Source organism: Rattus norvegicus, chromosome 1 (assembly GCF_021556685.1).
Source record: "Rattus norvegicus strain SHRSP/BbbUtx chromosome 1, alternate assembly SHRSP_T2T, whole genome shotgun sequence".
NCBI classification, from domain to species: domain Eukaryota; kingdom Metazoa; phylum Chordata; class Mammalia; order Rodentia; family Muridae; genus Rattus; species Rattus norvegicus.
Window position 1 is genome coordinate 103938498 of NC_141534.1, and position 14504 is coordinate 103953001.

At 41.6% G+C, this 14504-nt stretch overlaps 1 protein-coding gene and 1 pseudogene across 1 annotated transcript; one reads left to right on the forward strand and one right to left on the reverse strand.

Moving 5' to 3' along the window:
• Nucleotides 1–1797: 1797 nt before the first annotated feature.
• C1h2orf78 (similar to human chromosome 2 open reading frame 78) lies at nt 1798–8297 on the forward strand. The gene is made up of 3 exons (XM_087600250.1): nt 1798–1938; nt 3508–4263; nt 5459–8297. Exons 1-3 carry the CDS (start codon nt 1932–1934, stop codon nt 7294–7296), a joined length of 2601 nt encoding a protein of 866 aa, XP_087456376.1. The 5' UTR covers nt 1798–1931; the 3' UTR covers nt 7297–8297.
• On the reverse strand, nt 7692–8092 carry Sec61g-ps9 (Sec61 translocon subunit gamma, pseudogene 9; annotated as a pseudogene).
• Nucleotides 8298–14504: the final 6207 nt, after the last annotated feature.

A 14504-nucleotide genomic window follows, 5' to 3' on the forward strand; every position in this document is an offset into this window, starting at 1 on the left:
GCCTTGACAAAAGTTTCAAATTATTTGACAGCTGACAGGAGAGGAGTGAATCTCATTTCTGGTGTAGTATCAAACATGACATACTTCCTGCAGAGATTTGTCCAGAACTAAACAACTTTACACTGCCTACATGGAAGGACATTTCTACTGAGGTGGACATGCAGGTGCATAAAACAGTACTAGCTCAGAGTAAAAGCTCCTCAATGAACATTCTAGAACCTCATGTGACTGCTGGAGGACAGCTAAAATGGCTCTAATGTCATTTTTAATAAAAACTAATAGACACTGCTGTATGAGTTAATGCTTTGTGAGGTAGATAGAATACAAAATGTGAATAAATTCATGCTAGACCTATAGCAAATACCATTCTATGAACTTATCAGGAAATGACAAAAGTGGAAGATACAACCCAGGACAAAATGAAGAAGGGTTCAAGAGTTCTCTATATAGCAACAAAATGCCAGTGCATTTCTGTGTGTGAAGATACACTGGGATGGTGAAAAGGTTGGTTCTTTATTCACAAATAAACCAAAATACCTACATTATTTATTTTCATTTAACCCAGCACCCTGTACCAACTAAGGCCTTCTTTTGTTTTCTACTTGACCCACCATCTCTGCTTTAGCCAGTTCTCAGATGGTAGAGAATGCTAGAAGCCCAAGATTCTACAGAGTATGTTGCAAGGAGGAAGAAGCTACAGTAATCAAAAGCCATGCTCCTTTTGATTAAAGACAAAGAGAGAACACATTCAGACTAGGTAGCTCACAACCATAATCCTACAAACAAGGAATCATAGACCAAAAGAGTGTCCATGAGTCTAATGCCGAAGGGAGATATGCAGTGAGTTCCAAAACAACATGAGTTACAGAGAAAGACCTATCTCTGGAAAAATCAAAGAGTAGAGAAAATATCTAGACTAAGCAGAGTGTGGGCAGGAGAACAGCAACAAATGCTGAAAGAGGGAACACATGCAGCCAGCCTCATCATCAGTCCTTCTGTTGTTTACTAGTAAGTGTAGAATCCACTTTACATACAACTGTCAGATGAAATCAAGACCACTGTTTCTGGAAATTTACTGTGCTATCACCCTCTAGTGTAAGGATGCAGGATGAAGCTGGTCCAAGGATCAAAGCCTACAAAGCAGGGATGAAACGGAATGAACAAAGGTCTGAGTCCAACATGGGCCAGAAGAGTCAAATAAAGAAAAAATGACTCCTTGACAAGAAACCCCAAAAATATACTCTTGGGATTTACAGTCTCCTACAAGATGGCTTCAATGCACTCAAACCTGCTCTTCAACACAGTCACAAAGGAGTCCTTTAATCTCCCTTTGTTCATGGACATATGCAGACAGCTCACAACTCAACCTAGTTACCTCAATCTAGATGACCCTCTCCTTCCTGCCTAAGGCTCCTGTCTCTGTGTACAGTGTCTGCTGATGAACTACATTCTTTTGCAATGTGACACATCCTATGCACATTATTAACAGTTCCCGAATTTGACAAGAAACACTCATGATCTCCTAAGCTAAGAGGCAAGGCAAAAGGAATAGCCATGTAAAGATTACCACCTTTCACCAGCAATTACCTCAGCCTTCAGGGCTGCTATTTCTCTCCTAATATCTTCTCCACTCAACCCTTTCTTGCAGCTCAGAATCTGTCCTTCCCATTGGCTACAGCCTGATTTATGACATCATTCTCCCTCCTAGCCTATCAGCACCTGGTAGAATCCTGAGGTTTCCATGGTGCTGCCTGTAAACAAATTTGGATCATTACAGGTAACCTGTGACCAGTGACCAGTAGTATCCAGTGAGCTCTGTCTGATACTAGACACACTCGTTGGTTTGGTCAGCAAATCAGACAAAGACTACCATTTATCTGGCTCAATTGTAGGGTGGAGTACTCTTACTCCCCCTACTGAGCCCCCCAACCATGTCCGGTAAGGAAAGAAACTTTCAAACACTTTTTATTACATCTTTCCTTAGCTTTGGTATATATTTAAATCTTTAGAATACTAGGGATGAATGTCATGTTGAAATTCATATTTAGCTCTTTTTCTTACTAAGAATGTGATTTTATACACACAGTTTACTCTCAACTGATTCTTTATCCCCCTCATAGAGATTACAGTGCCACTATGGTCTGGGCTCTAGGCTGTTTAATCTTAAAAGAGAAGTGAGTGTGGGGGAGACTAAGAAGGAACTGGACTCTGAGAAGGTAGTTCTTATAGCAAAAGAACTATTGAGGTTATGTGAAAGACAGATCCAAAAGAACTGGGAAACAAAAAAATCCAAAGTATAAAGATGAAGGGCTAGAAAACAGAGAAATAAAGGGAGTCAAACCTGAAGAGATGATCTTGAAGGAAGACAAAGATAGTTTGGGACAGAATGTTGCTGAGAACCACACATTTTAAATCAAAAGGCTCAAGGCATTGCCATTTACCAAGCCTTGTTTAGTCAACTGTATTGTTGAGATTTATCTGGGTACAAGTTCACTGTCATATATACAGTATATTATCCCACTCTGTTTCCTGGATCGTACAATCGATCATGTCTTGCGCAGAGTTCTGTAATTCCTGTATGTACAATTGTGTTGGATATTGTTAGTTGGGGCTGGGAACTTCATAGTCAGTTACTTTCTGCACAACACTAACTGACACAGGTGGGAAATCCTCAGAAGGCTTCCCTCTACAAGCGTTATGGGCAATTAACAAAAATCAGAGGAAGAGTCAATATTATTCAGAGATGAACCTGCAAATAGGTTAGCAAATCTCAATGGGTCAGTCCTCAACACATGTACCCACCATGAAATATTACCAGTGGGCTATATACATAAATTCATAAACACATAGGTGTTTAAGAGTTATACTTAAATGATAAATGTCATCATTTATAGAAAGAGTGGGAGGGCCAAAGGGGGAGTTAGCAAAGTAAAATAAATAAATACAATTTTCATATACAAAATCCCCGATATGTAATTTTTAAAAACAAAAATGCCTACAGAGTATAGACAGGCTTGGTGGTCCTGGGACTCTCCCCTCTAACAGCAGCACTTCTGATCCAGAGGCAAGCTGGTTTCTAGGATTTCAAGCCCAGCCTATTCTAGGTAAAGAGACACGCACAGGAAAAGGCAGAAGCTTGAGAAGCTAGTTAAGGCTCTCCTACCTCTAAACACTTTTACTCTAGGGCACAGTTTTTGAGGCAGTGTCACAGCAGGTGTGACAGCAAGACAAGGCAGGGCAAAGAAGGACCATGGCTAGATTGGAGCAAAGGTTGAACCAGTTCAACCAGGAAGTCCATGCCCACAGAGGAAGAACAGTTGGCTGATCAAATGAGTGTCATTTTGACTAGTGCCAAGAATCAATCTGAGCACTTGCAATTGGGATGTGAGAGGAAACTTCAGTCTTAGACAATCCCAGCCAGTACAAACTGGAGATAGGACTGCTACCCACAGGAACCTAGAAAGCATCAACCTCACCATTTTTCCACTGTCCTCTTCCTCCCTACAGAAAATTTCCAAAGTTCACCTTTCTTTGGGACAGAAAGGGCTCGGCAGCTTTCTCTGCCTGTGCTGAGCAACTCCACACAGTCTGCAGGAAGGGTGTGCAACATCTCCAGAGTCTCCACCCCAGATATGAATTCACCATGGCTCCTACCATCAGCATCCAGCACTTCTCTCCAGCCACTCATGGGTAATGCCTACCTTAACCCACATGCTGGCACAACCATGCTGACAGTGCTGACTGAGCAGGGTCAGATCTCCACCTCGGCACCCTCCTATCCAGGTGCTCTCAAATGGGATTTCCCTGGAAGCAGAGATGGGAGGGAAGAGGCACTCCAGGGAGTCAATGTAACCATCATTGACCAGGACACTACACTCTCCTCCCTGGCTATCACAAACCAGTGTGATAAAATTTTAGATCCCAGTGCCATAGTTCCTTTCTATCCAACACTGTCTGCCAGCTTTGTCCAGGTCACACCACCGCAGATGCCAAATCAAGGATACAGCCTGGCACCTTCCTACCAGGATGGTAGTAGCCAGGTCTATTACTATGAGCACAACAGCCTGGGTCCTCTGATAGCTGGAGAATTTGGGCAGTGCTTGCAGGCCCATGGCTCTATGCCCTACCCTGGGAGTCAGACCTCTGCGATCCAACCAGAGATGGTGATGGTGCTAAAGGAGATTCAGCCAAGGAATGTCCAAATACCACTCTTTACCTCTGCCTTCTCCTATTCCACATCTGCTCAATCCAACAGTCTTCCCGGTGAGTACAGATCCAGGAGGGAAGGAGTGGGATTAGCACTCCAAGGAGACAGACCTCTACATTTTAGTAGTAGACACCCCACAAAGAGGGAGAATGAGAATCCTGACAGATTAGGTCCAACTCTGTCTTCCCATACCCAACTTTAGACTCTATTAAAAGAGAATGCAAGGCCACAGTGAGTGGCAACCATCCTTATTAAGTAATATCCCTGAAGCACACCACAGTCACACAGGTAACTACCCAAGATAATCGGTCCCATCCACCGACGCACTGCATTAGACTCCTTCCTGACCTATTGCTCTTTTGTCTAGAAGACACTGAAGATTTTTTGTTTTGGTCACATGGGATTTTCCATGAGTTGAAATCCTCTAGAGCAATGTAGCTCAGAATATGTCCTGGGGGAAGAATTCTTCCCAGATTCTCAGCACTTGTTCTAGAATTTTCTGACACTTAAAATTGTAGAGAAAATATGGTGTAGAAAAGATACCATCTCTAAGTTGCTAAAGCTGCTCCTCTTTTTTTCTTTTGCTGTGGTACTTCAGAGGTAACCCATGTCCAAAAACATCTTAGACGTGGTCTCTACTACTGAGTCACAGCCAAGCCCAGCGATTTCAAATTCTATACCATTTTCCATTCCACTTATAAGATTGTGAAACATGGGGTTAGAGGAAATCCTTGGTTGTTTAAATGCTTGACTTACAGGAGTACCTAAATGGGTTTGGATACCTAAGCCCGCATTAAAAAAGCAAGCTTCTGGGGTCATCTGAGTTATGACAAAATTGAAAGAAATTGGCAGTGTCGGGTAAGTTTTTGAAAATTGTGGACCAGTCAACCTGCCTAATAACAAAATTCCACGAAAATTAGAGGCAGTCTTAATAAAGACAAAAGAGCAGGAAAGTGAGGAGCACACATCAAGGTAATTCAGTCACTGTACCATTGACGGTATTCTTCCACAAACTACGCAAACTTGAAGGAAAAAAAAGCTATGTGAGAAAACATGACATGCAACAGTCTGCAGAAACAGAGCAATCGCCACCTGTCTTCCAACAGAAGTACCATCCAAGCTCCTCAAGAAGAGCTCATTGGAATGCCTTCCGTCTGCTGCAGGGGCTGAGTGCTGTGGTCCTGTGAAATGGGGGTAGGGGTGGGGAACCATTCACCCCAGGCACTGACTTCTTCCCTCACTCTTTTCCAGTGGTTCAAATGGAGACGTCCCTGGGATTGCCACCTTCAGGCCAGACACACTGTCAGCTGCAGAGTCCAGAACTCTACAGCACTTGTGCCCAGGTTTCTCAGATAAGGCCATCAGCTGTCAACGGGGACAGGGCATTAACTGCTCCTATCCATAGTCCTTCGGAATTCCTGGCCTTGCCTCCAGCTCCAAGCCTGGAACAAACAGAGAACAAAAACGTGAATGAGATAAACGATGAGTTTTTAAAGACTCTGGATGCCTATGAGGGCACAAAAGAAAACCAAGACACATCAATCGTGACTTTGGCACACCCTGACTTGCAGCAGCCTCTGCAGTGCGCTGATACTGAGGGTCTAAGACCGAAGTCTGCTTCTGACATTGCCCATTTGGAAGGCATCAGCATGGGTCCGAAAAAGCTTGGGGGACTGGAGAATGAGATTAGATCCAGCTTCGACTTCAAAGACATCTCTACACTTGAGGCAGACATTCAACTTCCCCAACTCCTCAACACCCTTACAGACATAGACCAGGATCAGGCCTGTGAAAACTGGAAAGTCATCAGTGGCCCCTCTGACCAAGTGAGGAAGAATAAACATAAATCTTCTGAGCCTCTTGAGGGAGCTCCTCAGGCTAAAATCCAGCACCAGGATCTAGTGGAGGGAGAGGCGAGTGTGTGTGTTGCTGGGACCAGCAACAAAGCTATTGAAAACATGGCAAAGCATCTGGAGGGCAAAGCTCCCAAAGTGGCCGCCAACAAGAACAAAAGAGGTAGAAGACAGGGGCAAGAAAAGCCAAGTGGACCAGAGAACAACTCTAAGAAAACAGACGAGCTTAAGCAGTCCAGGAAAAGAGTCAAAGCAGAAGAGAAGCCCACCGTCCCCAAGACCAAGAGGAAGAGGAATCCACCTGAACTCAGTCAAACCAGCTTTAAGAAGCCTCGAACCCACCTTGGCATGCACATGCTGGAGTCCGTGCAGGTCTTTCACCCACTGGGGAAGAAGAGTGAGAAGAAACCTGGCATCTCCTCCTTAGGGAGTCTCCGAACCTTCACCAGCAACAAAGATCCAGGCCCAAGCCCAGTTACTACAGCAGTGCTAAACATGTCATGTGAGGGCCAGGGTCCTCCCAAAAGCCCTCGGAAGACTCAGATAGCAGAGAGCAGTGCTTCCAAGGAGTGTCCATCTCAGTCCCAGTATGAGCTGCCCCCAGCTGGAAAGGTCAAGTTAGTACCTCTGCCTTTTCCAACCCTGGACAAGCCTCAAGCCAGACCTATTTCTAGAAAGCCTCTTTCCCTGGCTTCACACAGGCCCACCACAGTTCACCCTGTGCAGCCTCATTCCCACTCAGCTCAACTTACAACACACAGGCCATCCCAACTAGCTCCTGTCAGCACATCTTCAATGGCCTCTACCAAGCCAGCTTCTCCAATTTCCTCTAGTGCCACAGGACCTAGTGGAACCAACCTCATCCAGTCCAGTGCTGTGCCTCAGGTGGCAACATCAAGGCCTGTACCCCACAGAGCATCATCTCATACTTCATTCCAGAGAGAGCTCGTTTCTGCTGCCAAGAACAAGGTACCATCACCTCCCAAACCTCAAACCCAATATCTGCTGCAAGACTTTAGCCGCCAACCCATTCCATGGAAGAAAGTTGATATTCTGGGACCAGTCGTCTCACAGCCCATCACAAAAGAGCAAAGACCAGAGAGGGAGGCCATGAAGAGGCGGGCCCAACAGGAGCGCGAGAATGCTGTCAAGAACACTGCTACTGGGAAACTGCAGCTCTTCCTTCAGAGGGAGAAGGATATGGAAATTTCTCAATATTATGGCTATGCAATGTAAGAGCTGGCCAGATCTTTTTTTTTTTTTTTTTTTTTTAGCAAAATCCTTTTTCACATTGATTTGAAGAGATATATTCACTGATACAGTTTATAAAAGAACAGAAAAACATATGGATATTTATATACATAGGTACACATGCTGGAATATAGAAAATTACATAGATGTAGATGGAGAGAACATACCCACATATCATTGAACAGTTAGTAAAATTGCCTATAGAATATTAAGTTGGTATTTTTATTCTGATGTTTCTCTTAACTGTGATGATTTAGTTATTATATTCTATATGAAACTAACTTAGGAAATATTCATTTAATATTAAGTCAACTGAGAAAATGCTACAGTTGTGCTAAAATTATTCTCTAGTTTTTCTTTATTATTATTATGGAAAAATGTTTATTTTGAAATTATTTTAATTTAGAAATAGAAAACGTCATAGGAAAGAGGAAAGAAACAAAAACCACAAAGCATCCAGGCAACTTTTTACTTCATGAGCTTGTCACCCCCTCATTGGTTTACCAGTCCCACCACGAGAAAGGACTCAGCCACCCACAATAATGTTATTAACAGGGATGTGGGATCAGTTTCACAAAGAAGCCGATGAACCCCATGATAGCGAATCCAATCGCTGTGGCCCTGGCGATCTTCTGGAATTCTTTTCTATCAGGTTTGGTGCGTCTTTTAACCAGCCGAATTGAATCCTTTACAAACTGCCGACTTGGCTCCACAAACTGCATTACCTGATCCATGTTTGTGGAATGGCGGTTTGAGAGAGTAGAGACACGTAGCTTAGGAGCTCTAGTTTTTCTTTTTTTTTCTTTCTTTTAACTTTTTAATTAGATCTGCATGATTTTCTATACATGTAGAAATGACACAAACTTTAAAAATATTATTTGATCACTTAAATATTATTTTAAATTCATTTTACTAAATAAAAATACTGAATACTTATTTTCATTTTATTGTGTGATTTTAATAAAATTTTATATACTTATACAATATTTCTGATTACTGTTTCTACTTTATCGTCCTTTCATCTTTTTTATACATATGTTTTTATTATATATATTTCTTTACTTACATTTCAAACATTATTTCCCTTCCCAGTTTCCTGTCCATAAGCCCCCATTCCCTCCCCTCCCCCATACAGTTATTCCCCCTATACATCCCCCTTATTGCCCCCCGATATTCCCCGATATTCAAGGGGGTCCAACCTTGGCAGGACCAAGGGCCCCCCCCTTCCCCTGGTGCCCCAATAAGGCTATTCTCTGCTACAAATGCAGTTGGAGCCCAGGGTCAGTCCATGTATAGTCTTTGGGTAGTGGTTTAGTCCCTGGAAGCTCTCGTTGGTTGGCATTGTTGCTTTTATGGGGTTGCAAGCTCCTTCAACTCTTTCAATACTTCCTCTAATTCCACCCAGGGGGTCCTATTCTCAGTTTGGTGGTTTGCTGCTAGCATTGACCTCTGTATTGGACATGCTCTGGATGTGTGTGTGTCTCAGGAGAGATCTATATCTGGTCCCTTTCAGCATGCATTTTCTAGTTTCTTCAATCTTATCTAGTTTTGGTGGCTGTATATAGATGGGCCACAAGTGGGTTGGGCTCTGAATGGCCATTCCTTGAGTTGCTGCTCTAAACTTTGCTTCTATATCCTCTTCTATGGTTATATTTTTTTTCCTTTTTTAAGAAGGAGTGGGGGCATCTGCATTTTGGTCATCCTCCTCCTTGTGCTGCCTGTGCTCTGTGGATTGCATCTTGAGTAATTCAAGCTTTTTGGCTAATATCCCCTTATCAATGAGTGTATACCAAGTGTGTTTTTCTGTGATTGTGTAACCTCACTCAGGATGATATTTTCTAGTTCATTCCATTTGCCTATGAATTTCATGAAGTCATTGTTTTTGATAGATGCGTAGTACTCCATTGTGTAGATGTACCACATTTCTTGAATCCATTCCTCTGTTGAAGGGCATCTGGGTTCTTTCCAGCTTCTGGCTATTATAAATAAGGCTGCTATGAACATAGTGGAGCATGTGTCTTTGTTGTATGTTGGAGCATCTTTTGGGTATATGCCCAAGAGTGGAATTGCTGGGTCCTCAGGTAGTTCAATGTCCAATTTTCTGAGGAACCTCCAGACTGATTTCCAGAGTGGTGGTACCAGTTTGCAATCCCACCAACAATGGAGAGTGTGTTCCTCTTTCTCCACACCCTCGCCAGCATCTGCTGTCACCTGAAGTTTTTTTACCTTAGCCATTCTGACTGGTGTGAGGTGGAATCTCAGGGTTGTTTTGATTTGCATTTCCCTGATGACTAAGGATGTTGAACACTTCTTTAGGTGCTTTTTGGCCATTCGATAATCCTCTGCTGAGAATGTTTTGTTTAGCTCTGTACCCCATTTCTTAATAGGATTATTTGGCTCTCTGGAGTCTAACTTCTTGAGTTTTTTTGTATATTTTGTATATTAGCCCTCAGATGTAGGATTGGTAAAGATCTTTTCCCAATCTGTTGGTTGTCATTTTGTCCTAATGACAGTGTCTTTTGCTTTACAAAATCTTTGCGGTTTTGTGAGATCCCATTTGTCAATACTTGATCTTAGAGCATGAACCATTGGTGTTTTGTTCAGGAAATTTTCCCCAGTGCCCATGTGTTCAAGATTCTTCATTAGATATGATATATCTTGAAGTGCATACTGAATATTGAGCATGCACTCTTTCCATTTCCATAGACCTGCACAATTCTCACCTCTCAACACAGGTCAAATTCATTCTTATGCTACAGGGCTTTTCTTCCAATTTTATGAAACATATATTCAGAATTTCACTTATAGAGGTATGATTTAGGACACATAGATGAAAGAAAATAGAATTCACTGAGCCTAGTTAATTCATGATAGTCTCCATTGAATTGTTTTCCTATGGACAACATAATTTCATTTTTATGAGTAAATTTTCCATTGTGCTTACACACAAAATTTTCTTTTTTTTTTTCTTTTTTTCCGGGGCTGGGGACCGAACCCAGGACCTTGCGCTTCCTAGGCAAGCGCTCTACCACTGAGCCAAATCCCCAACCCCCACAAAATTTTCTTTATCCCTTTCTCTGTTGTTGACACTCAGGCTACTTCCCTAATGTAGCTGCTGTGAACTCTTGCTATGGCTATATTTTGTGTCAAAATGACTACATAAGGAATTAATTAAAACTCAATTTATTCGTTATGCCTATGAGGGACCTAATTAAAAATTATTAAATCATTTGAAATAGAAATACTCAACATTAATCTGGATTTTCTTAGGTGGGAAGATCTACCTTTAACTTGGGCCAAACCTCCTTATGTTAGCCTATATGAAGAATGTGGAAGAACGAAGCTCATTGTCCTTTGTTTGCTTGTCCTTGCTCTTGTTATTCTGTTCATTCCTTTACTGGTATCACAGCCTACTTCTTCAGGATTCTAGACAATGTATACTGAAGACCAGCTGAGCCTCATAGATTGAACAACTACAGGACTACTGTTAGTCATTATTGTACTAGCAAGACACAACATGCAAGTCATTCATATCTCTAACTCACTCACTCTCTTTCTCTCTCTCCATCTATATCTCTATCTATCTATCTATCTATCTATCTATCTATCTATCTATATGGATATACCTCTCTCTGGAGAAAGAGAGAGAGAGAGAGAGAGAGAGAGAAAGAGAGAGAGAGAGAGAGAGAGAGAGAGAGAGAGAGAGAGAGAGAGACTTCCCAGCAAGAGCAAGGGAAAGCAAGCAAAGCGCATAGAGCTTTTCATTTCCACATTCTTTATATAGGCTGCCATCAGATAATTTAACCCAAATTAAAGGCAGATCTTTCTACCTAAAAAGATCCAGATTATACATTGGCTGTTTCAACTTCAAATGATTTAATACATTTTAATTAAGGAAGTCCCTCATAGGTGTAGCCCATAGGTTGAGTTTTAATTAATTCCAGATGTAGTCAGTATGTGTGTGTATATGTATATGTATATATATGTGTATATGATATGAATGTACATGTATACACACATATACACACATTATACACACACACACGCACACACACACACACATATATATATGTGTGTGTATATATATATATATTCCATGTATTTATATATATATATATAAATATATATTTATATATATATATATATATATTCCATGTATTTTCATTCTATCAGTTCTCTTCCTCCAGGCAACCCTAGCTAGATATTCTGGCAATGCAATGTGAGAGCCAAGTACAAGTGTGTTACAGTCAATATTGAAAAGCAAATATATCTCTAATGTAGTGAATTGAAATCCTTTTTGTAAATACCTAGGAGAGATATTACCTGGGTCGTATGTTAGATTCATTTTTTGAAGAGCCTCCATTGTGGTTCTACTGTGTGGTAAATCTATCAAAAAGACACATGGTCACTTTTAAAGATCAATAGAAAGTCAGCAGCTATATTGAGAATTTGTGGAAATCATGCAGCCCAAGTCTCACTGTCTTTGGATTTTTTATAAAAGATTTATTTATGTATATGAGTATGCTATTTACATGTCTAACTGCATGCCAGAAGAAAGCATGAGATCCCATTATAGACGGTTGTGAGCCACCATGATGTTGCTGGGAATTGAACTTAGGATCTCTGGAAGATCACCCAGAGCTTTTAACTGCAGAGCCATCTCTCTAGCCTGCCTTTGGAGTTTTGAACACAAAAGTTATGTCTTAAGTTGACACACTTCAGGTAGCAATAGCAGATATCAAAAAGCAGAACTATAGAAACCAAAAGGCAAGGCTAGTACATTTAGGGACTTTTCCAGGATCGAGGAACTATGGCCTAGGTGTTTGATGGTTAGGCCTTTGTTGCTATATTTAGGGGTCTATATGCTGGATTCTAAGGTCAGCATGGTGTTTCCAGCATGGTATCAGTTGTGCTAAGTTCATGGGGTCTGTTACAACTCCTACACATGATGTAAAGCCTTGTATCCTTAGCAGCAATACAGAAGATTTTTCTGCATTCTTGACAGTGTTTGTCATTTCTTGACTCAACTAGTACCATTGGTCAGTTATTCTCTAGCTGGTGGTAGTAATTAAGAAGGCTATATAACCTTCTGGGAGCACATCCTTCCTAGCAGAAGTAGGTAATTAGGAACGGCCTTTGATGTTATATTCCAGACATGGTTCTGGCCACTCTGTCTTTCCTGGTCATCTATGAGATGAGAAGCTACTGCCACATACCATACTGCTATTAACTGTGCCACTCCACCGTGCCTGCCCTGCTGTGATACATAGAGATTTCTGAACATGAGCCCAAGCAAACCTCCACTCTATGTTTCTATACCACTCTCAACCCACAACTCTTCAGTCCAGAGTCTGGGCTGCCCTTCCCCAGAGGCTCTTCCTTATAAAATCTAGGCATTGCTTACCAGGCACTCTTTTGTATCCTTTTATACCTTTTGCCTTTCTGACTGCTGTACTTGACTCCTCTCTCTTCCTTCCCCTCCTGACCTCTTCACATGGTTCACAGTCATGACCATTCTGGAATCTTTCAGATGTGTCTGACTTTGCCTATGTCTCCCAAATATCTACAATAAACTTACTCCTCTACAATATCTAGGAGCAGTCCTGTCCTTCCCTTCCCTTTCCCTTTTGTTTATTTTTTCATTCACAAACTGCCCTTTAAAGAAGTTTCAGTGATCACTCCACCAGGATCTATGCCTCAGCATGCCTTGAAGTGAGAGTGCCATGGGCTAATGTTTCCTGGGCATGAGACTGCAGGTCTTTTTTTTCTAATTTTTTTTTTCTTTTTTCGGAGCTGGGGACTGAACCCAGGGCCTTGCCACTGAGCTAAATCCCCAACCCCAGGCTAATGTTTCCAAACTAGGCATCACTACTTCACTGTGTCTTGTCATTAAATGGTCAGGAGCGAGAGCTGGAGAGATGGCTCCATCGTTAAGAGCACCTGATGTTCTTCCAGAGGATCCATGTTCAGATTCCAGCACCTACATGGAACAGGTTACAACTAGAGGTAATGCCAATTCCAGGAGACCCAACACCCTATTCTGACTATGTGTACCATTGCATGCACATGACACATAAATTCATGCAGACATACATGCAAACATGCAGACAATAAATGCATTTTTTAAAATGATAACAGGTCAAAAACTTTTTTTAAAGAAATGAGATAGACTACGTGATAAAATATCAGAGTGGATTGTAGTATACATGCCCATTTGCTCTCCAGTTTTTCCTCTATTATAGGTCAAGCTGGAGATCTTCAGCCATAATGAGCCCTGTACCAAGCCTGTTCCAAAAGCACCAACCAGGAGCAATGGAAGGTGACAAATGAAGAAATGGTATTATGTGCCTAACAAGTCACAGAACATGTCATTATTTCCACATCTAGACTGCCCTGTCCTCATCAAGAAATTCATGATGGTCTCTACTGTGTCTTTTCAATTATGGCCTTTGTGGGCAGTGCTCGAAGCTGCCCCTCCAGAATACACTGTTACTAACCTATGGCCATTCAGTGCATCCATTATCACTGTTTTGGCTGAAGTAAAATAAGATCCATTTCAAACAGATTAAGTCAAAACGGAATTTAATGAACCCCTATGGTGATTTGAATGAGATGTTCCCCATAAGTCATGGGCATTTGAATACTTGCTCTCTAGTTTATAGATTTAGCAAGGAGAAATAAGAAGTGTAGCCTTGAAAGAGGAAGTATGTCACTAGGGGCAGACTTTTAGGTTTCAAAAGATCCACACCATTTTGTTTTCCCTCTCTCACTGATCCTGCTTAGGTTACCTTTTGAGATGTGAGCTCTGAAATGTCTCTACCATTATCTTCTTCTCTTTGCCATCATAAACTTTACTCCTCTCGTACCCCTAAGCCTTATTAAGCACTTTCTTTTGTAGGTTGCCTTGTTCATGATGTTTTATAAAGTCACTAATATAACCTCTATATTGAAGGACTAAAGTTGACTTCTCCAGGAAAGATTTGACTCAGAGGGTAGCATAACATATCAGGACCCCTTCTGCTACAATAACATTGCTCTGCGCAGCCTTCTTGTTCAAAGAAGCTTGTCCTTTATAGTTTACAGATGTTTGCTCAAGCTTTACCTTTCCATAGGCTAGCTGGAGGATAGCAAAGAAAAACAGTTGTTCTATCTGATAATAGCCCTCCCTCCAGTCCCAGGATTCCTTTGCTCAA